The following is a 23,488-nucleotide window of genomic DNA, read 5'->3' on the forward strand; positions in this document are numbered from 1 at the left end:
GTGGTGTGCGGCATCAGTTGAGTACTACTTCTACTACTACTACTACTAGTTTTTAGTGGCTGACAGTGGCGTGGTGGTGTGCGGCATCAGTTGAGTACTACTTCTACTACTACTAGTTTTTAGTAGCTGACAGTGGCGTGGTGGTGTGCGGCATCAGTTGAGTACTACTTCTACTACTAGTACTAGTTTTTAGTGGCTGAAAGTGGCGTGGTGGTGTGCGGCATCAGTTGAGTACTACTTCTACTACTACTACTAGTACTAGTTTTTAGTGGCTGACAGTGGCGTGGTGGTGTGCGGCATCAGTTGAGTACTACTTCTACTACTACTAGTTTTTAGTAGCTGACAGTGGCGTGGTGGTGTGCGGCATCAGTTGAGTACTACTTCTACTACTAGTACTAGTTTTTAGTGGCTGAAAGTGGCGTGGTGGTGTGCGGCATCAGTTGAGTACTACTTCTACTACTACTACTAGTACTAGTTTTTAGTGGCTGACAGTGGCGTGGTGGTGTGCGGCATCAGTTAAGCACTACTTCTACAACTACTACTAGTTTTTAATGGCTGACAGTGGCGTGGTGGTGTGCAGCATCAGTTAAGTACTACGACTAATAGTACTAGTTGTTGTAGCTGACAGTGGCGTGGTGGTGTGCGGCATTAGTTAAGTACTACTTCTAGTACTAGTTTTTAGTGGCTGACAGTGGCGTGGTGGTGTGCGGCATCAGTTGAGTACTATTTCTACTACTACTAGTACTAGTTTTTAGTGGCTGACAGTGGCGTGGTGGTGTGCGGCATCAGTTGAGTACTACTACTACTAGTTTTTAGTGGCTGACAGTGGCGTGGTGGTGTGCGGCATCAGTTAAGTACTACTTCTACTACTAGTAGTACTAGTTTTTAGTGGCTGACAGTGGTGTGGTGGTGTGCGGCATCAGTTAAGTACTACTTCTACTACTAGTACTAGTTTTTAGTGGCTGACAGTGGCGTGGTGGTGTGCGGCATCAGTTGAGTACTATTTCTACTACTACTCGTACTAGTTTTTAGTGGCTGACAGTGGCGTGGTGGTGTGCGGCATCAGTTGAATACTACTTCTACTACTACTAGTACTAGTTTTTAGTGGCTGACAGTGGCGTGGTGGTGTGCGGCATCAGTTGAGTACTATTTCTACTACTACTAGTACTAGTTTTTAGTGGCTGACAGTGGCGTGGTGGTGTGCGGCTTCAGTTGAGTACTACTACTACTAGTTTTTAGTGGCTGACAGTGGCGTGGTGGTGTGCGGCATCAGTTGAGTACTATTTCTACTACTACTAGTACTAGTTTTTAGTGGCTGACAGTGGCGTGGTGGTGTGCGGCATCAGTTGAGTACTATTTCTACTACTACTAGTACTAGTTTTTAGTGGCTGACAGTGGCGTGGTGGTGTGCGGCATCAGTTGAGTACTACTACTACTAGTTTTTAGTGGCTGACAGTGGCATGGTGGTGTGCGGCATCAGTTGAGTACTATTTCTACTACTACTAGTACTAGTTTTTAGTGGCTGACAGTGGCGTGGTGGTGTGCGGCATCAGTTGAGTACTATTTCTACTACTACTAGTACTAGTTTTTAGTGGCTGACAGTGGTGTGGTGGTGTGCGGCATCAGTTAAGTACTACTTCTACTACTAGTACTAGTTTTTAGTGGCTGACAGTGGCGTGGTGGTGTGCGGCATCAGTTGAGTACTACTTCTACTACTACTAGTACTAGTTTTTAGTGGCTGACAGTGGCGTGGTGGTGGTGTGCGGCATCAGTTGAGTACTACTTCTACTACTACTACTACTACTTTTTAGTGGCTGACAGTGGTGTGGTGGTGTGCGGCATCAGTTAAGTTCTACTTCTACAACTACTACTAGTTTTTAGTGGCTGACAGTGGCGTGGTGGTGTGCGGCATCAGTTAAGTACTACTTCTACTATTAGTACTAGTTTTTAGTGGCTGACAGTGGCGTGGTGGTGTGCGGCATCAGTTGAGTACTACTTCTACTACTACTAGTACTAGTTTTTAGTGGCTGACAGTGGCGTGGTGGTGGTGTGCGGCATCAGTTGAGTACTACTTCTACTACTACTACTACTACTTTTTAGTGGCTGACAGTGGTGTGGTGGTGTGCGGCATCAGTTAAGTTCTACTTCTACAACTACTACTAGTTTTTAGTGGCTGACAGTGGCGTGGTGGTGTGCGGCATCAGTTAAGTACTACTTCTACTATTAGTACTAGTTTTTAGTGGCTGACAGTGGCGTGGTGGTGTGCGGCATCAGTTGAGTACTACTTCTACTACTACTAGTACTAGTTTTTAGTGGCTGACAGTGGCATGGTGGTGTGCGGCATCAGTTGAGTACTACTTCTACTACTAGTACTAGTTTTTAGTGGCTGACAGTGGCGTGGTGGTGTGCGGCATCAGTTGAGTACTACTTCTACTACTACTAGTTTTTAGTAGCTGACAGTGGCGTGGTGGTGTGCGGCATCAGTTGAGTACTACTTCTACTACTAGTACTAGTTTTTAGTGGCTGAAAGTGGCGTGGTGGTGTGCGGCATCAGTTGAGTACTACTTCTACTACTACTACTAGTACTAGTTTTTAGTGGCTGACAGTGGCGTGGTGGTGTGCGGCATCAGTTAAGCACTACTTCTACAACTACTACTAGTTTTTAATGGCTGACAGTGGCGTGGTGGTGTGCAGCATCAGTTAAGTACTACGACTAATAGTACTAGTTGTTGTAGCTGACAGTGGCGTGGTGGTGTGCGGCATTAGTTAAGTACTACTTCTAGTACTAGTTTTTAGTGGCTGACAGTGGCGTGGTGGTGTGCGGCATCAGTTGAGTACTATTTCTACTACTACTAGTACTAGTTTTTAGTGGCTGACAGTGGCGTGGTGGTGTGCGGCATCAGTTGAGTACTACTACTACTAGTTTTTAGTGGCTGACAGTGGCGTGGTGGTGTGCGGCATCAGTTAAGTACTACTTCTACTACTAGTAGTACTAGTTTTTAGTGGCTGACAGTGGTGTGGTGGTGTGCGGCATCAGTTAAGTACTACTTCTACTACTAGTACTAGTTTTTAGTGGCTGACAGTGGCGTGGTGGTGTGCGGCATCAGTTGAGTACTACTACTACTAGTTTTTAGTGGCTGACAGTGGCATGGTGGTGTGCGGCATCAGTTGAGTACTATTTCTACTACTACTAGTACTAGTTTTTAGTGGCTGACAGTGGCGTGGTGGTGTGCGGCATCAGTTGAGTACTATTTCTGCTACTACTAGTACTAGTTTTTAGTGGCTGACAGTGGCGTGGTGGTGTGCGGCATCAGTTGAGTACTATTTCTACTACTACTAGTACTAGTTTTTAGTGGCTGACAGTGGCGTGGTGGTGTGCGGCATCAGTTGAGTACTACTACTACTAGTTTTTAGTGGCTGACAGTGGCGTGGTGGTGTGCGGCATCAGTTGAGTACTATTTCTACTACTACTAGTACTAGTTTTTAGTGGCTGACAGTGGCGTGGTGGTGTGCGGCATCAGTTGAGTACTACTACTACTAGTTTTTAGTGGCTGACAGTGGCGTGGTGGTGTGCGGCATCAGTTGAGTACTACTACTACTAGTTTTTAGTGGCTGACAGTGACGTGGTGGTGTGCGGCATCAGTTGAGTACTACTTCTACTACTACTACTACTACTACTAGTTTTTAGTGGCTGACAGTGGCGTGGTGGTGTGCGGCATCAGTTAAGTACTACTTCTACTACTAGTACTAGTTTTTAGTGGCTGACAGTGGCGTGGTGGTGTGCGGCATCAGTTGAGTACTACTTCTACTACTACTACTACTAGTTTTTAGTGGCTGACAGTGGCGTGGTGGTGTGCGGCATCAGTTGAGTACTACTTCTACTACTACTAGTTTTTAGTAGCTGACAGTGGCGTGGTGGTGTGCGGCATCAGTTGAGTACTACTTCTACTACTAGTACTAGTTTTTAGTGGCTGAAAGTGGCGTGGTGGTGTGCGGCATCAGTTGAGTACTACTTCTACTACTACTACTAGTACTAGTTTTTAGTGGCTGACAGTGGCGTGGTGGTGTGCGGCATCAGTTGAGTACTACTTCTACTACTACTAGTTTTTAGTAGCTGACAGTGGCGTGGTGGTGTGCGGCATCAGTTGAGTACTACTTCTACTACTAGTACTAGTTTTTAGTGGCTGAAAGTGGCGTGGTGGTGTGCGGCATCAGTTGAGTACTACTTCTACTACTACTACTAGTACTAGTTTTTAGTGGCTGACAGTGGCGTGGTGGTGTGCGGCATCAGTTAAGCACTACTTCTACAACTACTACTAGTTTTTAATGGCTGACAGTGGCGTGGTGGTGTGCAGCATCAGTTAAGTACTACGACTAATAGTACTAGTTGTTGTAGCTGACAGTGGCGTGGTGGTGTGCGGCATTAGTTAAGTACTACTTCTAGTACTAGTTTTTAGTGGCTGACAGTGGCGTGGTGGTGTGCGGCATCAGTTGAGTACTATTTCTACTACTACTAGTACTAGTTTTTAGTGGCTGACAGTGGCGTGGTGGTGTGCGGCATCAGTTGAGTACTACTACTACTAGTTTTTAGTGGCTGACAGTGGCGTGGTGGTGTGCGGCATCAGTTAAGTACTACTTCTACTACTAGTAGTACTAGTTTTTAGTGGCTGACAGTGGTGTGGTGGTGTGCGGCATCAGTTAAGTACTACTTCTACTACTAGTACTAGTTTTTAGTGGCTGACAGTGGCGTGGTGGTGTGCGGCATCAGTTGAGTACTATTTCTACTACTACTCGTACTAGTTTTTAGTGGCTGACAGTGGCGTGGTGGTGTGCGGCATCAGTTGAATACTACTTCTACTACTACTAGTACTAGTTTTTAGTGGCTGACAGTGGCGTGGTGGTGTGCGGCATCAGTTGAGTACTATTTCTACTACTACTAGTACTAGTTTTTAGTGGCTGACAGTGGCGTGGTGGTGTGCGGCTTCAGTTGAGTACTACTACTACTAGTTTTTAGTGGCTGACAGTGGCGTGGTGGTGTGCGGCATCAGTTGAGTACTATTTCTACTACTACTAGTACTAGTTTTTAGTGGCTGACAGTGGCGTGGTGGTGTGCGGCATCAGTTGAGTACTATTTCTACTACTACTAGTACTAGTTTTTAGTGGCTGACAGTGGCGTGGTGGTGTGCGGCATCAGTTGAGTACTACTACTACTAGTTTTTAGTGGCTGACAGTGGCATGGTGGTGTGCGGCATCAGTTGAGTACTATTTCTACTACTACTAGTACTAGTTTTTAGTGGCTGACAGTGGCGTGGTGGTGTGCGGCATCAGTTGAGTACTATTTCTACTACTACTAGTACTAGTTTTTAGTGGCTGACAGTGGTGTGGTGGTGTGCGGCATCAGTTAAGTACTACTTCTACTACTAGTACTAGTTTTTAGTGGCTGACAGTGGCGTGGTGGTGTGCGGCATCAGTTGAGTACTACTTCTACTACTACTAGTACTAGTTTTTAGTGGCTGACAGTGGCGTGGTGGTGGTGTGCGGCATCAGTTGAGTACTACTTCTACTACTACTACTACTACTTTTTAGTGGCTGACAGTGGTGTGGTGGTGTGCGGCATCAGTTAAGTTCTACTTCTACAACTACTACTAGTTTTTAGTGGCTGACAGTGGCGTGGTGGTGTGCGGCATCAGTTAAGTACTACTTCTACTATTAGTACTAGTTTTTAGTGGCTGACAGTGGCGTGGTGGTGTGCGGCATCAGTTGAGTACTACTTCTACTACTACTAGTACTAGTTTTTAGTGGCTGACAGTGGCGTGGTGGTGGTGTGCGGCATCAGTTGAGTACTACTTCTACTACTACTACTACTACTTTTTAGTGGCTGACAGTGGTGTGGTGGTGTGCGGCATCAGTTAAGTTCTACTTCTACAACTACTACTAGTTTTTAGTGGCTGACAGTGGCGTGGTGGTGTGCGGCATCAGTTAAGTACTACTTCTACTATTAGTACTAGTTTTTAGTGGCTGACAGTGGCGTGGTGGTGTGCGGCATCAGTTGAGTACTACTTCTACTACTACTAGTACTAGTTTTTAGTGGCTGACAGTGGCATGGTGGTGTGCGGCATCAGTTGAGTACTACTTCTACTACTAGTACTAGTTTTTAGTGGCTGACAGTGGCGTGGTGGTGTGCGGCATCAGTTGAGTACTACTTCTACTACTACTAGTTTTTAGTAGCTGACAGTGGCGTGGTGGTGTGCGGCATCAGTTGAGTACTACTTCTACTACTAGTACTAGTTTTTAGTGGCTGAAAGTGGCGTGGTGGTGTGCGGCATCAGTTGAGTACTACTTCTACTACTACTACTAGTACTAGTTTTTAGTGGCTGACAGTGGCGTGGTGGTGTGCGGCATCAGTTAAGCACTACTTCTACAACTACTACTAGTTTTTAATGGCTGACAGTGGCGTGGTGGTGTGCAGCATCAGTTAAGTACTACGACTAATAGTACTAGTTGTTGTAGCTGACAGTGGCGTGGTGGTGTGCGGCATTAGTTAAGTACTACTTCTAGTACTAGTTTTTAGTGGCTGACAGTGGCGTGGTGGTGTGCGGCATCAGTTGAGTACTATTTCTACTACTACTAGTACTAGTTTTTAGTGGCTGACAGTGGCGTGGTGGTGTGCGGCATCAGTTGAGTACTACTACTACTAGTTTTTAGTGGCTGACAGTGGCGTGGTGGTGTGCGGCATCAGTTAAGTACTACTTCTACTACTAGTAGTACTAGTTTTTAGTGGCTGACAGTGGTGTGGTGGTGTGCGGCATCAGTTAAGTACTACTTCTACTACTAGTACTAGTTTTTAGTGGCTGACAGTGGCGTGGTGGTGTGCGGCATCAGTTGAGTACTACTACTACTAGTTTTTAGTGGCTGACAGTGGCATGGTGGTGTGCGGCATCAGTTGAGTACTATTTCTACTACTACTAGTACTAGTTTTTAGTGGCTGACAGTGGCGTGGTGGTGTGCGGCATCAGTTGAGTACTATTTCTGCTACTACTAGTACTAGTTTTTAGTGGCTGACAGTGGCGTGGTGGTGTGCGGCATCAGTTGAGTACTATTTCTACTACTACTAGTACTAGTTTTTAGTGGCTGACAGTGGCGTGGTGGTGTGCGGCATCAGTTGAGTACTACTACTACTAGTTTTTAGTGGCTGACAGTGGCGTGGTGGTGTGCGGCATCAGTTGAGTACTATTTCTACTACTACTAGTACTAGTTTTTAGTGGCTGACAGTGGCGTGGTGGTGTGCGGCATCAGTTGAGTACTACTACTACTAGTTTTTAGTGGCTGACAGTGGCGTGGTGGTGTGCGGCATCAGTTGAGTACTACTACTACTAGTTTTTAGTGGCTGACAGTGACGTGGTGGTGTGCGGCATCAGTTGAGTACTACTTCTACTACTACTACTACTACTAGTTTTTAGTGGCTGACAGTGGCGTGGTGGTGTGCGGCATCAGTTAAGTACTACTTCTACTACTAGTACTAGTTTTTAGTGGCTGACAGTGGCGTGGTGGTGTGCGGCATCAGTTGAGTACTACTTCTACTACTACTACTACTAGTTTTTAGTGGCTGACAGTGGCGTGGTGGTGTGCGGCATCAGTTGAGTACTACTTCTACTACTACTAGTTTTTAGTAGCTGACAGTGGCGTGGTGGTGTGCGGCATCAGTTGAGTACTACTTCTACTACTAGTACTAGTTTTTAGTGGCTGAAAGTGGCGTGGTGGTGTGCGGCATCAGTTGAGTACTACTTCTACTACTACTACTAGTACTAGTTTTTAGTGGCTGACAGTGGCGTGGTGGTGTGCGGCATCAGTTGAGTACTACTTCTACTACTACTAGTTTTTAGTAGCTGACAGTGGCGTGGTGGTGTGCGGCATCAGTTGAGTACTACTTCTACTACTAGTACTAGTTTTTAGTGGCTGAAAGTGGCGTGGTGGTGTGCGGCATCAGTTGAGTACTACTTCTACTACTACTACTAGTACTAGTTTTTAGTGGCTGACAGTGGCGTGGTGGTGTGCGGCATCAGTTAAGCACTACTTCTACAACTACTACTAGTTTTTAATGGCTGACAGTGGCGTGGTGGTGTGCAGCATCAGTTAAGTACTACGACTAATAGTACTAGTTGTTGTAGCTGACAGTGGCGTGGTGGTGTGCGGCATTAGTTAAGTACTACTTCTAGTACTAGTTTTTAGTGGCTGACAGTGGCGTGGTGGTGTGCGGCATCAGTTGAGTACTATTTCTACTACTACTAGTACTAGTTTTTAGTGGCTGACAGTGGCGTGGTGGTGTGCGGCATCAGTTGAGTACTACTACTACTAGTTTTTAGTGGCTGACAGTGGCGTGGTGGTGTGCGGCATCAGTTAAGTACTACTTCTACTACTAGTAGTACTAGTTTTTAGTGGCTGACAGTGGTGTGGTGGTGTGCGGCATCAGTTAAGTACTACTTCTACTACTAGTACTAGTTTTTAGTGGCTGACAGTGGCGTGGTGGTGTGCGGCATCAGTTGAGTACTATTTCTACTACTACTCGTACTAGTTTTTAGTGGCTGACAGTGGCGTGGTGGTGTGCGGCATCAGTTGAATACTACTTCTACTACTACTAGTACTAGTTTTTAGTGGCTGACAGTGGCGTGGTGGTGTGCGGCATCAGTTGAGTACTATTTCTACTACTACTAGTACTAGTTTTTAGTGGCTGACAGTGGCGTGGTGGTGTGCGGCTTCAGTTGAGTACTACTACTACTAGTTTTTAGTGGCTGACAGTGGCGTGGTGGTGTGCGGCATCAGTTGAGTACTATTTCTACTACTACTAGTACTAGTTTTTAGTGGCTGACAGTGGCGTGGTGGTGTGCGGCATCAGTTGAGTACTACTTCTACTACTACTAGTACTAGTTTTTAGTGGCTGACAGTGGCGTGGTGGTGTGCGGCATCAGTTGAGTACTACTACTACTAGTTTTTAGTGGCTGACAGTGGCGTGGTGGTGTGCGGCATCAGTTGAGTACTACTTCTACTACTACTAGTACTAGTTTTTAGTGGCTGACAGTGGCGTGGTGGTGTGCGGCATCAGTTGAGTACTACTACTACTAGTTTTTAGTGGCTGACAGTGGCGTGGTGGTGTGCGGCATCAGTTGAGTACTATTTCTACTACTACTAGTACTAGTTTTTAGTGGCTGACAGTGATGTGGTGGTGTGCAGCATCAGTTGAGTACTACTTCTACTACTACTAGTACTAGTTTTTAGTGGCTGACAGTGGCGTGGTGGTGTGCGGCATCAGTTGAGTACTACTACTACTAGTTTTTAGTGGCTGACAGTGGCGTGGTGGTGTGCGGCATCAGTTAAGTACTACTTCTACTACTAGTACTAGTTTTTAGTGGCTGACAGTGGTGTGGTGGTGTGCGGCATCAGTTGAGTACTACTTCTACTACTAGTACTAGTTTTTAGTGGCTGACAGTGGCGTGGTGGTGTGCGGCATCAGTTAAGTACTACTTATACTACTAGTACTAGTTTTTAGTGGCTGAAAGTGGCGTGGTGGTGTGCGGCATCAGTTGAGTACTACTTCTACTACTACTAGTACTAGTTTTTAGTGGCTGACAGTGGCGTGGTGGTGTGCGGCATCAGTTGAGTACTATTTCTACTACTACTCGTACTAGTTTTTAGTGGCTGACAGTGGCGTGGTGGTGTGCGGCATCAGTTGAATACTACTTCTACTACTACTAGTACTAGTTTTTAGTGGCTGACAGTGGCGTGGTGGTGTGCGGCATCAGTTGAGTACTATTTCTACTACTACTAGTACTAGTTTTTAGTGGCTGACAGTGGCGTGGTGGTGTGCGGCTTCAGTTGAGTACTACTACTACTAGTTTTTAGTGGCTGACAGTGGCGTGGTGGTGTGCGGCATCAGTTGAGTACTATTTCTACTACTACTAGTACTAGTTTTTAGTGGCTGACAGTGGCGTGGTGGTGTGCGGCATCAGTTGAGTACTACTTCTACTACTACTAGTACTAGTTTTTAGTGGCTGACAGTGGCGTGGTGGTGTGCGGCATCAGTTGAGTACTACTACTACTAGTTTTTAGTGGCTGACAGTGGCGTGGTGGTGTGCGGCATCAGTTGAGTACTACTTCTACTACTACTAGTACTAGTTTTTAGTGGCTGACAGTGGCGTGGTGGTGTGCGGCATCAGTTGAGTACTACTACTACTAGTTTTTAGTGGCTGACAGTGGCGTGGTGGTGTGCGGCATCAGTTGAGTACTATTTCTACTACTACTAGTACTAGTTTTTAGTGGCTGACAGTGATGTGGTGGTGTGCAGCATCAGTTGAGTACTACTTCTACTACTACTAGTACTAGTTTTTAGTGGCTGACAGTGGCGTGGTGGTGTGCGGCATCAGTTGAGTACTACTACTACTAGTTTTTAGTGGCTGACAGTGGCGTGGTGGTGTGCGGCATCAGTTAAGTACTACTTCTACTACTAGTACTAGTTTTTAGTGGCTGACAGTGGTGTGGTGGTGTGCGGCATCAGTTGAGTACTACTTCTACTACTAGTACTAGTTTTTAGTGGCTGACAGTGGCGTGGTGGTGTGCGGCATCAGTTAAGTACTACTTATACTACTAGTACTAGTTTTTAGTGGCTGAAAGTGGCGTGGTGGTGTGCGGCATCAGTTGAGTACTACTTCTACTACTACTAGTACTAGTTTTTAGTGGCTGACAGTGGCGTGGTGGTGTGTGGCATCAGTTGAGTACTACTTCTACTACTACTACTACTAGTTTTTAGTGGCTGACAGTGGCGTGGTGGTGTGCGGCATCAGTTAAGTACTACTTCTACAACTACTACTAGTTTTTAGTGGCGTGGTGGTGTGCACCATCAGTTAAGTACTACGACTACTAGTACTGGTTGTTGTAGCTGACAGTGATGTGGTGGTGTGCGGCATCAGTTAAGTACTACTTCTACAACTACTACTAGTTTTTAGTGGCTGACAGTGGCGTGGTGATGTGCAGCATCAGTTAAGTACTACGACTAATAGTACTGGTTGTTGTCGCTGACAGTGGCGTGGTGGTGTGCGGCATCAGTTGAGTACTACTTCTACAACTACTACTAGTTTTTAATGGCTGACAGTGGCGTGGTGATGTGCAGCATCAGTTAAGTACTACGACTAATAGTACTGGTTGTTGTCGCTGACAGTGGCGTGGTGGTGTGCGGCATCAGTTGAGTACTACTTCTACAACTACTACTAGTTTTTAATGGCTGACAGTGGCGTGGTGATGTGCAGCATCAGTTAAGTACTACGACTAATAGTACTGGTTGTTGTCGCTGACAGTGGCGTGGTGGTGTGCGGCATCAGTTGAGTACTACTTCTACAACTACTACTAGTTTTTAGTGGCTGACAGTGGTGTGGTGGTCTGCGGCATCAGTTAAGTACTACTTCTACAACTACTACTAGTTTTTAGTGGCTGACAGTGGCGTGGTGATGTGCAGCATCAGTTAAGTACTACGACTAATAGTACTGGTTGTTGTAGCTGACAGTGGCGTGGTGGTGTGCGGCATCAGTTAAGTACTACTTCTACTACTAGTACTAGTTTTAAGTGGCTGACAGTGGCGTGGTGGTGTGCGGCATCAGTTGAGTACTACTACTACTAGTTTTTAGTGGCTGACAGTGGCGTGGTGGTGTGCAGCATGATGTTTGAAGTGCAATGTTTGCAGGTTCGAGTGTCTGCGGCCAGAACAGAGCAGACGTCCACACCTGAGGCCGCTACAAACACTGGTATGGACCAATTCATTAGGTACACCATCTAAGTATAACAATCATTGTGCCTTCATAAAGGTCACTTTTGATTTGACATTAATGTGCATTTTGTTAACATTCATTCCAATGAATTGTTTGCCTGATTGGTGATGATGTTCTCTTTTTTTCAAGACGGCGCCAGCAGCGAAGGTGCCGTCATCAGACCGGAGCGACTGGAGCAGGTGACAATGTTGCCACTATCACTCTTTGGTTGACCAGTAAACCCACATGGCTGCCTTTGTCATTGATTGAAAGACACGGGATGGAACAATAAACCCTCATAAAATGATATTAGCATTACCGTTTAAACATAAAATGATCATAAACCGTGGTCGTTAACACTTTGACAAATGATCGATGCCGCTCATTTACTGGAGAGGCGTGCTAGCTCATTAGTGCTAACACAAATACAAGAGACACTAGCATCTTTTAAACTAAACTAGTGATGTGCAGATCCATACGGAAAGATCGATGCTGTCGATACCAGATCCTAATGCGCTAATATCCACTCTCAAATCAAAATATCGATACTTTAGTTGTTTGAGATACTGTAAATCAGGGCTATTCAACTACATCATGAAGGGGGCCGCACATGATAATGTTGATGTTTGCTCAGAAAGTGCCTCCACGGGTCATGTTCCTTTGAGACAATGTTTACATATTTACAAAGTACACTGCACTGTACTGGAGAGGAGGCTACGCCGGATAGTCGAACCTCGGATTGAGGAGGAACAGTGTGGTTTTCGTCCTGGTCGTGGAACTGTGGACCAGCTCTATACTCTCGGCAGGGTCCTTGAGGGTGCATGGGAGTTTGCCCAACCAGTCTACATGTGTTTTGTGGACTTGGAGAAGGCATTCGACCGTGTCCCTCGGGAAGTCCTGTGGGGAGTGCTCAGAGAGTATGGGGTATCGGACTGTCTGATTGTGGCAGTCCGCTCCCTGTATGCTCAGTGCCAGAGCTTGGTCCGCATTGCCGGCAGTAAGTCGGACACGTTTCCAGTGAGGGTTGGACTCCGCCAAGGCTGCCCTTTGTCACCCATTCTGTTCATAACCTTTATGGACAGAATTTCTAGGCGCAGTCAAGGCGTTGAGGGGATCCGGTTTGGTGGCTGCAGGATTAGGTCTCTGCTTTTTGCAGATGATGTGGTCCTGATGGCTTCATCTGGCCAGGATCTTCAGCTCTCACTGGATCGGTTCGCAGCCGAGTGTGAAGCGACTGGGATGAGAATCAGCACCTCCAAGTCCGAGTCCATGGTTCTCGCCCGGAAAAGGGTGGTGTGCCATCTCCGGGTTGGGGAGGAGATCTTGCCCCAAGTGGAGGAGTTCAAGTACCTCGGAGTCTTGTTCACGAGTGAGGGAAGAGTGGATCGTGAGATGGACAGGCGGATCGGTGCGGCGTCTTCAGTAATGCGGACGCTGTATCGATCCATTGTGGTGAAGAAGGAGCTGAGCCGGAAGGCAAAGCTCTCGATTTACCGGTCGATCTACGTTCCCATCCTCACCTATGGTCATGAGCTTTGGGTTATGACCGAAAGGACAAGATCACGGGTACAAGCGGCCGAAATGAGTTTCCTCCGCCGGGTGGCGGGGCTCTCCCTTAGAGATAGGGTGAGAAGCTCTGTCATCCGGGGGGAGCTCAAAGTAAAGCCGCTGCTCCTCCACATCGAGAGGAGCCAGATGAGGTGGTTCGGGCATCTGGTCAGGATGCCACCCGAACGCCTCCCTAGGGAGGTGTTTAGGGCACGTCCGACCGGTAGGAGGCCGCGGGGAAGACCCAGGACACGTTGGGAAGACTATGTCTCCCGGCTGGCCTGGGAACGCCTCGGGGTCCCACAGGAAGAGCTGGACGAAGTGGCTGGGGAGAGGGAAGTCTGGGCTTCCCTGCTTAGGCTGCTGCCCCCGCGACCCGACCTCGGATAAGCGGAAGAAGATGGATGGATGGATGGATGGATGGACTGCGCTGTCAATAAATGCATTATTCTGCCCTCTCTACTCACTTACAGCAGCTAAACAGATAGTTAACAGCATGAAGGAACAGAAGCTCCGGAAGTTTTATTGAGGATTGTTGATCCTTCTTTTGAATAATTTTCCTTCCTCAATTGTATTTCTTTACATGCTTCATTTAAGTTTGTAAGACTGAAAATAGAAACAAAATAAACATGACACAAGTATAACGTCCATTGTGTATTTTACATAAATAAAATAGGTTTAGTCTTAATGCATTCCCACAATAAACTATGCACATAGAAATGATCCACATTGAACACAAAGTACCTGAATGTGACTCTTCACAGTTAAACCTAAGGTGTAGCGTTGTCGCCCTCTGCTGGTCAAATTTAGTGCTACATGTATTAAACTATCTTTGATCACCAGAGTTACTCTCAGACACTAAGTTAGCTTACCATGTTTACAGTATGATAATTGTGATAGAAATGTGAATTTTAGGCACAGAATATTTTTTACAATTGAACAAGGCAGTAGATTATACAAGCTTGGACAGAAAGTTAATAATGACACCAATTTTTTTTTTTTAATGGAATTGTTTAGTACTGTTTTACCATTTGTTTACTGTAAAAAGTGTTTATACTTTCAATGAACAAATTGAAGTCTTGTGAAAGGTTGACAGGATAACTGGCATTAACTGTCAAAATAATTTCAAACTATTGAAGTTAGCTTACAGAATAAACATGTCAATCAACCCATATGATTTTTGCTGTAATATTTTTGTTTTGAAAAGTCACTGTGACTGATAGAAAAGTGATGGTTTTAGCAACATTTTAACCTGTCTGAATGCTAATAATCATTTTGCGTCGGGGGGCGAAGCCTGAACCCCCCTCCAGGACTTTGTCCTGGACTTACCGGGGCCTGTGGCCCTTGGACCCTGGCTACTAGGTTTTTCTGATTTCAAAAGTTGGCAGGTATGAAATTATTATCTCTTCCACCCTGTGACTTTATATCATTTTAAGATGACTTCCCGAAGAGCAGCTACACTTGAAATACACAACTTTGACATTTTACCCAACGCATTATGTTTAATTGCACAAAGTAACGGTATCAGATCGGTATCGCCTATAACAGCCAGTATTGGATCGAAAAGAAAATCTTTGGTTTCACACACCTATTTTGGGCTGTATGATCTACAGGTAAAAGCCAGTAAATTAGAATATTTTGAAAAACTTGATTTATTTCAGTAAATGCATTCAAAAGGTGTAACTTGTACATTATATTTATTCATTGCACACAGACTGATGCATTCAAATGTTTATTTCATTTAATTTTGATGATTTGAAGTGGCAACAAATGAAAATCCAAAATTCCGTGTGTCACAAAATTAGAATATTACTTAAGGCTAATACAAAAAAGGGATTTTTAGAAATGTTGGCCAACTGAAAAGTATGAAAATGAAAAATATGAGCATGTACAATACTCAATACTTGGTTGGAGCTCCTTTTGCCTCAATTACTGCGTTAATGCGGCGTGGCATGGAGTCCATGAGTTTCTGGCACTGCTCAGGTGTTATGAGAGCCCAGGTTGCTCTGATAGTGGCCTTCAACTCTTCTGCGTTTTTGGGTCTGGCATTCTGCATCTTCCTTTTCACAATACCCCACAGATTTTCTATGGGGCTAAGGTCAGGGGAGTTGGCGGGCCAATTTAGAACAGAAATACCATGGTCCGTAAACCAGGCACGGGTAGATTTTGCGCTGTGTGCAGGCGCCAAGTCCTGTTGGAACTTGAAATCTCCATCTCCATAGAGCAGGTCAGCAGCAGGAAGCATGAAGTGCTCTAAAACGTGCTGGTAGACGGCTGCGTTGACCCTGGATCTCAGGAAACAGAGTGGACCGACACCAGCAGATGACATGGCACCCCAAACCATCACTGATGGTGGAAACTTTACACTAGACTTCAGGCAACGTGGATCCTGTGCCTCTCCTGTCTTCCTCCAGACTCTGGGACCTCGATTTCCAAAGGAAATGCAAAATTTGCATGGTTGGGTGATGGTTTGGGGTGCCATGTCATCTGCTGGTGTCGGTCCACTCTGTTTCCTGAGATCCAGGGTCAACGCAGCCGTCTACCAGCAAGTTTTAGAGCACTTCATGCTTCCTGCTGCTGACCTGCTCTATGGAGATGGAGATTTCAAGTTCCAACAGGACTTGGCGCCTGCACACAGCGCAAAATCTACCCGTGCCTGGTTTACGGACCATGGTATTTCTGTTCTAAATTGGCCCGCCAACTCCCCTGACCTTAGCCCCATAGAAAATCTGTGGGGTATTGTGAAAAGGAAGATGCAGAATGCCAGACCCAAAAACGCAGAAGAGTTGAAGGCCACTATCAGAGCAACCTGGGCTCTCATAACACCTGAGCAGTGCCAGAAACTCATCGACTCCATGCCACGCCGCATTAACGCAGTAATTGAGGCAAAAGGAGCTCCAACCAAGTATTGAGTATTGTACATGCTCATATTTTTCATTTTCATACTTTTCAGTTGGCCAACATTTCTAAAAATCCCTTTTTTGTATTAGCCTTAAGTAATATTCTAATTTTGTGACACACGGAATTTTGGATTTTCATTTGTTGCCACTTCAAATCATCAAAATTAAATGAAATAAACATTTGAATGCATCAGTCTGTGTGCAATGAATAAATATAATGTACAAGTTACACCTTTTGAATGCAATTACTGAAATAAATCAAGTTTTTCAAAATATTCTAATTTACTGGCTTTTACCTGTATAGTTCTGTACTCGAAGGGTTAATAACAACACACTCATGTGACATCATATTAACCGGAAGTGATGCACTCAAAAGTCAGATTTTTGTTCGTCATTAAAACACATTGTAATAAATTAAAACGGAAGAAAATAAACATGTTTAAACAAATAAAAAATAATGTCTCTTAAGAAGCCAGAACAATATTTAATATTTTTTCTACCGATGAAAGTATGTTTTGTGTCAATCTATTTAAAAAACAAACAAAAAAAACGTAGTGCCGTGTGTGTATAAGTACTTTTTGAGCACGTTCAACAATATTGTGATAATTTGGGTCACAATGACTTCACATTAGTAACGTCATTGATGCAGGTTTTTAGCTTTCAAGAGGTCATGACCACCGCGGCCACTAGAGGGCGTGCTGCACCAAGAATCCACTCTTGTTTGCAGGCAAGGAAGTTTGCGACTGAGATTAGATAAAGTCAGCTAATCAAGGAAGGAAACATTAATCATGAAACATCAACATTTATCAATATATGGTAGTAAACATGAGGGATATGTAAAGCAGGGGTTCTAACCTTTTTGACTTTGGGGCCCAACTTTTCCACCGCAGCTGAGCTGGACATTTTCATGTTATTATTTTACACTTTTTCCTATTTTTATGCATTTTTAACTGTGCTTATTGTAATTTTTTAAATCTTTTTACCTTTAATCTGTTGTGTAGTAGTGGCCATTTTAAAATTGTGCTATATAAATAAATCCACCTTGACCTTGACCCCGGAGCCCACTGAATTAGTTTTTAGTCATTGTCAATAATTATACCTGTCACGACTGGGACTGTGGCTTGGTTTGTTCTCCCGTGGTGCAAATGAACTGGACTGGTCAAGGCTTGAAGGTGGGTACATGATTTATTTAAACCATCAAAAAAGGAATAAACGAAAAGCGCGCACAGGGGCGGAGGTACAAAACTAGACTATAAACACAAAACTTGCACAGGGGCGGAGGTACAAAACTAGACTATAAACACAAAACTTGCACATTGGCAGAAACTATGAACAATTAAACAAAACACTAACTGTGGCTTAATAAACACAAACTTACTTGGCATGGAACCGGCATGAAAAAAAGAGTAGCAAGGGTCATCAGGGTGTGGAGAGTGTGCAGGAGCATAAATGCGGGGATGTCGTCAGGACGAACAACAGAAAATGAATGAACTTAAATACTATGGACATGATTAGTGAAAGCAGGTGCGTGACTCAAAACGTGAAACAGGTGCGTGACGTGACAGGTGAAAACTAATGGTTGCTATGGTGACAAACAAGAGTGCACAATGAGTCCAAACGTGGAACAGGTGAAACTAATGGGTAATCATGCAAACAAGACAAGGGAGTGAAAAGCCAGAAACTAAACAAAACATGACTTAAAACAAAACATGATTACACAGACATGACAATACCGAACCTCGTGACAGTCTACCAGGATAAACCTTGACAAGTGTTTGTCATAAAGATTGTTATTACGGACTAGAGATGATTACAACAATACATTCTAATTAAACATACTGCAAAAGAAGAGAAGTGTTGAAAAGAAATGCAGTACGGAAATAACAAAATTCGAACTAAATAATTAATAACAATAATATGTGTTTAATAAAAAGTCAATAAAATAAAAGTGCAAATGAAAATACGCCTTCACCGCTTTTGTCATATTTTTTGCGCTTAAAAAACTTCTCTATGACTTTATCTCCAAACTTCTTCTGTTTGTTTGATGTTGTCATTACTGCCACAAGTGGTGGAAAAGTGTATTACACCTGAGTGCCACACGGACCACAGCTGAGAGCAGGGCCGGCCCGTGGCATAGGCCGTATAGGCAAATGCTAAGGGCGCCGTCCATCAGGGGGCGCCACGCCAGTGCCACAAATGTTGGAGAAAAAAAAAAAAAAAAAAGTTGGTACTATTATTTCTAAATACAAAAAATAATCCCACGTTAATTAAAATGCAAAGTAAAGCCTATTTAATAGAAATATTATTTGTTACAACATTACGCCCCCCCTCCTCCCCCCGCACGGTGCGCCCCCTCCCTTCCCGTATCATGACTCTTTTTGGACGTCACCACATCAAAAAATCAACACAAGATGTCAAAACGGCCAAAACTGTCAGGTGCCCAGGGAAGAAAAAAGAGAAAAGAAGAGGAGTAGAAACGGGAAAAGACAGAGGTAGCAGTTGGGTAACGTTAGCCTACATGAAATTATTTGTCTGTTACAGAATGTGATAGTAACCTGGCTTTTTAGCATTAAGCTAATGTTACATGTTGCGGCAATTGCTAATCAATAAATAGCTAGTTTTAACGTCGGGTTAATATTGTGGAGGGGGCTAAATTGTTATGGAAAATAATAATGTAACGTTAGGTAATTACAGTACTCCCACCTTACATTCCTCAGGGACATTTGTATTAGATCTTTTAAGCAGGTGTTTTTTGTTTACATTGTTATTGCCTTCTGGTTAGCTAATGTTTGCCCTGCAGGTAATAGTCACTTTTCCACCCCTTTATATATTAGGTATAGTTGTAAGTAAAAAAAAAAAGGTCAAAGACAAAGCTATTCGGGTTCTTGTGAGTATATACACTTCACTGCCGATGTGGGGGGGCGCCACCTAAAATCTTGCCTAGGGCGCCAGATTGGTTAGGGCCGGGCCTGGCTGAGAGACACATCTCTTTTGGCGGCCCGGCCCTATGGTTAGGAAACACTGGTCTAAAGGGGACGATACGATCATGTGGTGCGCGGCGTATTGATGTGATGCACCTATTGATCCGTGTGCATGCTCAGGCTCTGGACCTCCTCCGCCTGAAGCCCACAGAAGCTGAGCGGCAGGCGTTCAGGTCCCGACTCCAAGCAGACCCGGCCGGGACGGTGGCCTTCACAGGTGAGCACTAAATACTCTCATCTTACCGCTGTTGCTATGACAACCTGCAACAGTAGTGTTTGTGTGTGACCTGAGTGCCCACACGTAGTTTGCATTGTTGTTGTTGTTGTGCCGTCAGACTTTGAGAAGCTGACCAAGGACGTGTTCAGGCCTCAGCTGGAGGAGCTGGGGTCAAAGTTCACATCCGAAGACCTGTTAAGTCTGCAGGAGTCGCCCACTCGCCAGCGGGTAGGACGGTCTTTGACACGTACTCTTTTTCCCCGGTAATGGATTACTACTTTACTGTGTGCGCACCGTGTCGTATCGACGCGGCCGGCATCGATTTGTTGGCGCTCTCGGGGGAGGGGGTGTCCTATTAGCGGGATGTAAGGAAAAATCACTGAGAGCATATTCACCAATATGTGAGGAATACAGGTAAAAGCCAGTAAACTAGAATATTTTGAAAAACTTGATTTATTTCAGTAATTGCATTCAAAAGGTGTAACTTGTACATTATATTTATTCATTGCACACAGACTGATGCATTCAAATGTTTATTTCATTTAATTTTGATGATTTGAAGTGGCAACAAATGAAAATCCAAAATTCCGTGTGTCACAAAATTAGAATATTACTTAAGGCTAATACAAAAAAGGGATTTTTAGAAATGTTGGCCAACTGAAAAGTATGAAAATGAAAAATATGAGCATGTACAATACTCAATACTTGGTTGGAGCTCCTTTTGCCTCAATTACTGCGTTAATGCGGCGTGGCATGGAGTCGATGAGTTTCTGGCACTGCTCAGGTGTTATGAGAGCCCAGGTTGCTCTGATAGTGGCCTTCAACTCTTCTGCGTTTTTGGGTCTGGCATTCTGCATCTTCCTTTTCACAATACCCCACAGATTTTCTATGGGGCTAAGGTCAGGGGAGTTGGCGGGCCAATTTAGAACAGAAATACCATGGTCCGTAAACCAGGCACGGGTAGATTTTGCGCTGTGTGCAGGCGCCAAGTCCTGTTGGAACTTGAAATCTCCATCTCCATAGAGCAGGTCAGCAGCAGGAAGCATGAAGTGCTCTAAAACTTGCTGGTAGACGGCTGCGTTGACCCTGGATCTCAGGAAACAGAGTGGACCGACACCAGCTGGACTGCTGCTGAGTGGTCCAAAGTCATGTTTTCTGACGAAAGCAAATTTTGCATTTCCTTTGGAAATCGAGGTCCCAGAGTCTGGAGGAAGACAGGAGAGGCACAGGATCCACGTTACCTGAAGTCTAGTGTAAAGTTTCCACCATCAGTGATGGTTTGGGGTGCCATGTCATCTGCTGGTGTGGGTCCACTCTGTTTCCTGAGATCCAGGGTCAACGCAGCCGTCTACCAGCAAGTTTTAGAGCACTTCATGCTTCCTGCTGCTGACCTGCTCTATGGAGATGGAGATTTCAAGTTCCAACAGGACTTGGCGCCTGCACACAGCGCAAAATCTACCCGTGCCTGGTTTACGTACCATGGTATTTCTGTTCTAAATTGGCTCGCCAACTCCCCTGACCTTAGCCCCATAGAAAATCTGTGGGGTATTGTGAAAAGGAAGATGCAGAATGCCAGACCCAAAAACGCAGAAGAGTTGAAGGCCACTATCAGAGCAACCTGGGCTCTCATAACACCTGAGCAGTGCCAGAAACTCATCGACTCCATGCCACGCCGCATTAACGCAGTAATTGAGGCAAAAGGAGCTCCAACCAAGTATTGAGTATTGTACATGCTCATATTTTTCATTTTCATACTTTTCAGTTGGCCAACATTTCTAAAAATCCCTTTTTTGTATTAGCCTTAAGTAATATTCTAATTTTGTGACACACGGAATTTTGGATTTTCATTTGTTGCCACTTCAAATCATCAAAATTAAATGAAATAAACATTTGAATGCATCAGTCTGTGTGCAATGAATAAATATAATGTACAAGTTACACCTTTTGAATGCAATTACTGAAATAAATCAAGTTTTTCAAAATATTCTAATTTACTGGCTTTTACCTGTATGTATGTACGGTATGTGTATATGTATCTATATATGTATATATTTATATGTGCATATATTTATGTATATGTATATATTTATATTTATGTACAGTGTAAAGAACATCATGTCATGGCTGTCTTGTATTTCCAATCATTTCTACAAGTCTTAATTGTTGTGATGTAGTGATTGGAGCACATACTTGTTGGTCACAAAAAACATTCATGAAGTTTGCTTCTTTTATGAATTTATTATGGCTCTACTGAAAATGTGCTGGGTCAAAAGTATACATACAGCAATGTTAATATTTGCTTACATGTCCCTTGGCAAGTTTACCTGCAATAAGGCGCTTTTGGTAGCCATCCACAAGCTTCTACTTGACCACTTGACCACTAAATTGCTGCAGTTCAGCTTAAATGTGTTGCTTTTCTGACATGGACTTGTTTCTTCAGCATTGTCCACACGTTTAAGTCAGGACTTTGGGAAGCGGACTCCTCCCTTTTATAGGGGAGAGAGGGGGGTCCTTATACCATGCGACACAGGAAGTCAATCAACACATCGCCATAAAGTTCTCATGTGAAGGCACATACACCTGTACACACCCCTTTCCACTGTTACCATGGCAACCTCTTGTTACTCTCACCTGCCTGTTGAGAAATAGAATCACCAAATAACGTGTGTGTGTGTGTCAGGATTCGGAGGAAATGGAGCGCGTGAGGAAGGAGCAGACGGAGGCTGTGAGGGAGATGAAGAGGCTGCAGGTAAATTTACCTGTGAGTCTTGATGCGTGTGTGGCTAAGCTGCTGCTGCTGCGTGTGGTCTTCAGGAGCAGCTGCTGGAGTCTCAGAGGGTCCACGTGCAGATGCAGGAGGAGCTGGACCGAGTCAAACAGGTCAGCCACAAATGATCCGCCAGCAGGGGGGAGGGGCTAAAATAGAGCACCAGGTGTACTTATCTCCGACACGCTGGAGTGTCCCTGGCCAAGGGTGGCGTGCGGAGGAGGCGCAGGTGGGAGGAGGGTGAGGCCTCCATTGAAAACTACTTTTCTGGACGCAAAGTGTTTGTTGTGGTGCTCCTACTTCTCTTCCTCCGCATAATGGCCGACAACAACAAACATTTGCTCTTGTGGTCGTACGGCAACAGTCAGATGTGCAACAGTCAGATGTGCAACAGTCAGATGTGCAACAGTCAGATGTGGCAACAGTCAGATGTGCAACAGTCAGATGTGCAACAGTCAGATGTGCAACAGTCAGATGTGCGGTGCACGCCAAACATAAACAAGTAGTACGCCCTTAAAGTAGCAGTAGGCTGGAAAAACTATTGACTTTATAAACTTAATTGTGTTTCGTTGTGTCCATCAAACATATACAATTGACCGACGGAAACCAAATGACATTGTTTGTTTTTAAATGAGTTCTTGAAACTTTTATGTGCATCTCGGTGTATATATATATATATATATATATATATATATATATATATATATATATATATATATATATATATATATATATATATATATATATATATATATACAAATATATATATATGTATATATATATATATATATATATGTATATATATATACAAATATATACATATATATATATATATATATGTATGTGTGGGGGAAAAAAAAATAAAAAATAAATCACAAGACTATTTCATCTCTACAGGCCTGTTTCATGAGGGGGGGTTCCCTCAATCATCAGGAGATTACCTGATGGTGGTGGTGGTGGGTGGGTGGTTGCTGTCATGGTGCACGTATATATGCCAAATTTTCAAAGAGAACGGCCTACGGATCACGATTGAAGCCAACAAGCAAACCGTCAACTTCCTTGACGTCACTTTCAACCTGAGAAATAACAGCTACCAACCATTCACGAAATCCAACACAACACTCCAATACGTGCACCATGACAGCAACCACCCACCCACCACCACGAAAAGAATACCTACCGGAATTAATAAAAGGCTATCGATGCTGTCATCTAGCAAAGCTGAATTTGACCAAGCAACCCCCCCGTACCAAAAAGCCCTTGATGAAAGCGGATACAATTTC

At 44.3% G+C, this 23,488-nt stretch overlaps 1 protein-coding gene across 1 annotated transcript in view; it reads left to right on the top strand.

Moving 5' to 3' along the window:
* The window catches only part of stxbp4 (syntaxin binding protein 4), a 92,810-nt gene that overhangs the window by 34,532 nt on the left and 34,790 nt on the right, over nucleotides 1-23,488 (top strand). The window contains exons 11-16 of the mRNA XM_061926682.1: nucleotides 11,729-11,789; nucleotides 11,943-12,020; nucleotides 19,202-19,438; nucleotides 19,557-19,666; nucleotides 22,119-22,187; nucleotides 22,253-22,318. Coding sequence (XP_061782666.1) covers nucleotides 11,729-11,789; nucleotides 11,943-12,020; nucleotides 19,202-19,438; nucleotides 19,557-19,666; nucleotides 22,119-22,187; nucleotides 22,253-22,318 — 621 coding nt within the window. The remainder of the gene's footprint in view (nucleotides 1-11,728; nucleotides 11,790-11,942; nucleotides 12,021-19,201; nucleotides 19,439-19,556; nucleotides 19,667-22,118; nucleotides 22,188-22,252; nucleotides 22,319-23,488) is intronic.

Source organism: Nerophis lumbriciformis, linkage group LG32 (assembly GCF_033978685.3).
Source record: "Nerophis lumbriciformis linkage group LG32, RoL_Nlum_v2.1, whole genome shotgun sequence".
In the NCBI taxonomy this organism is placed as follows: Eukaryota; Metazoa; Chordata; class Actinopteri; order Syngnathiformes; family Syngnathidae; genus Nerophis; species Nerophis lumbriciformis.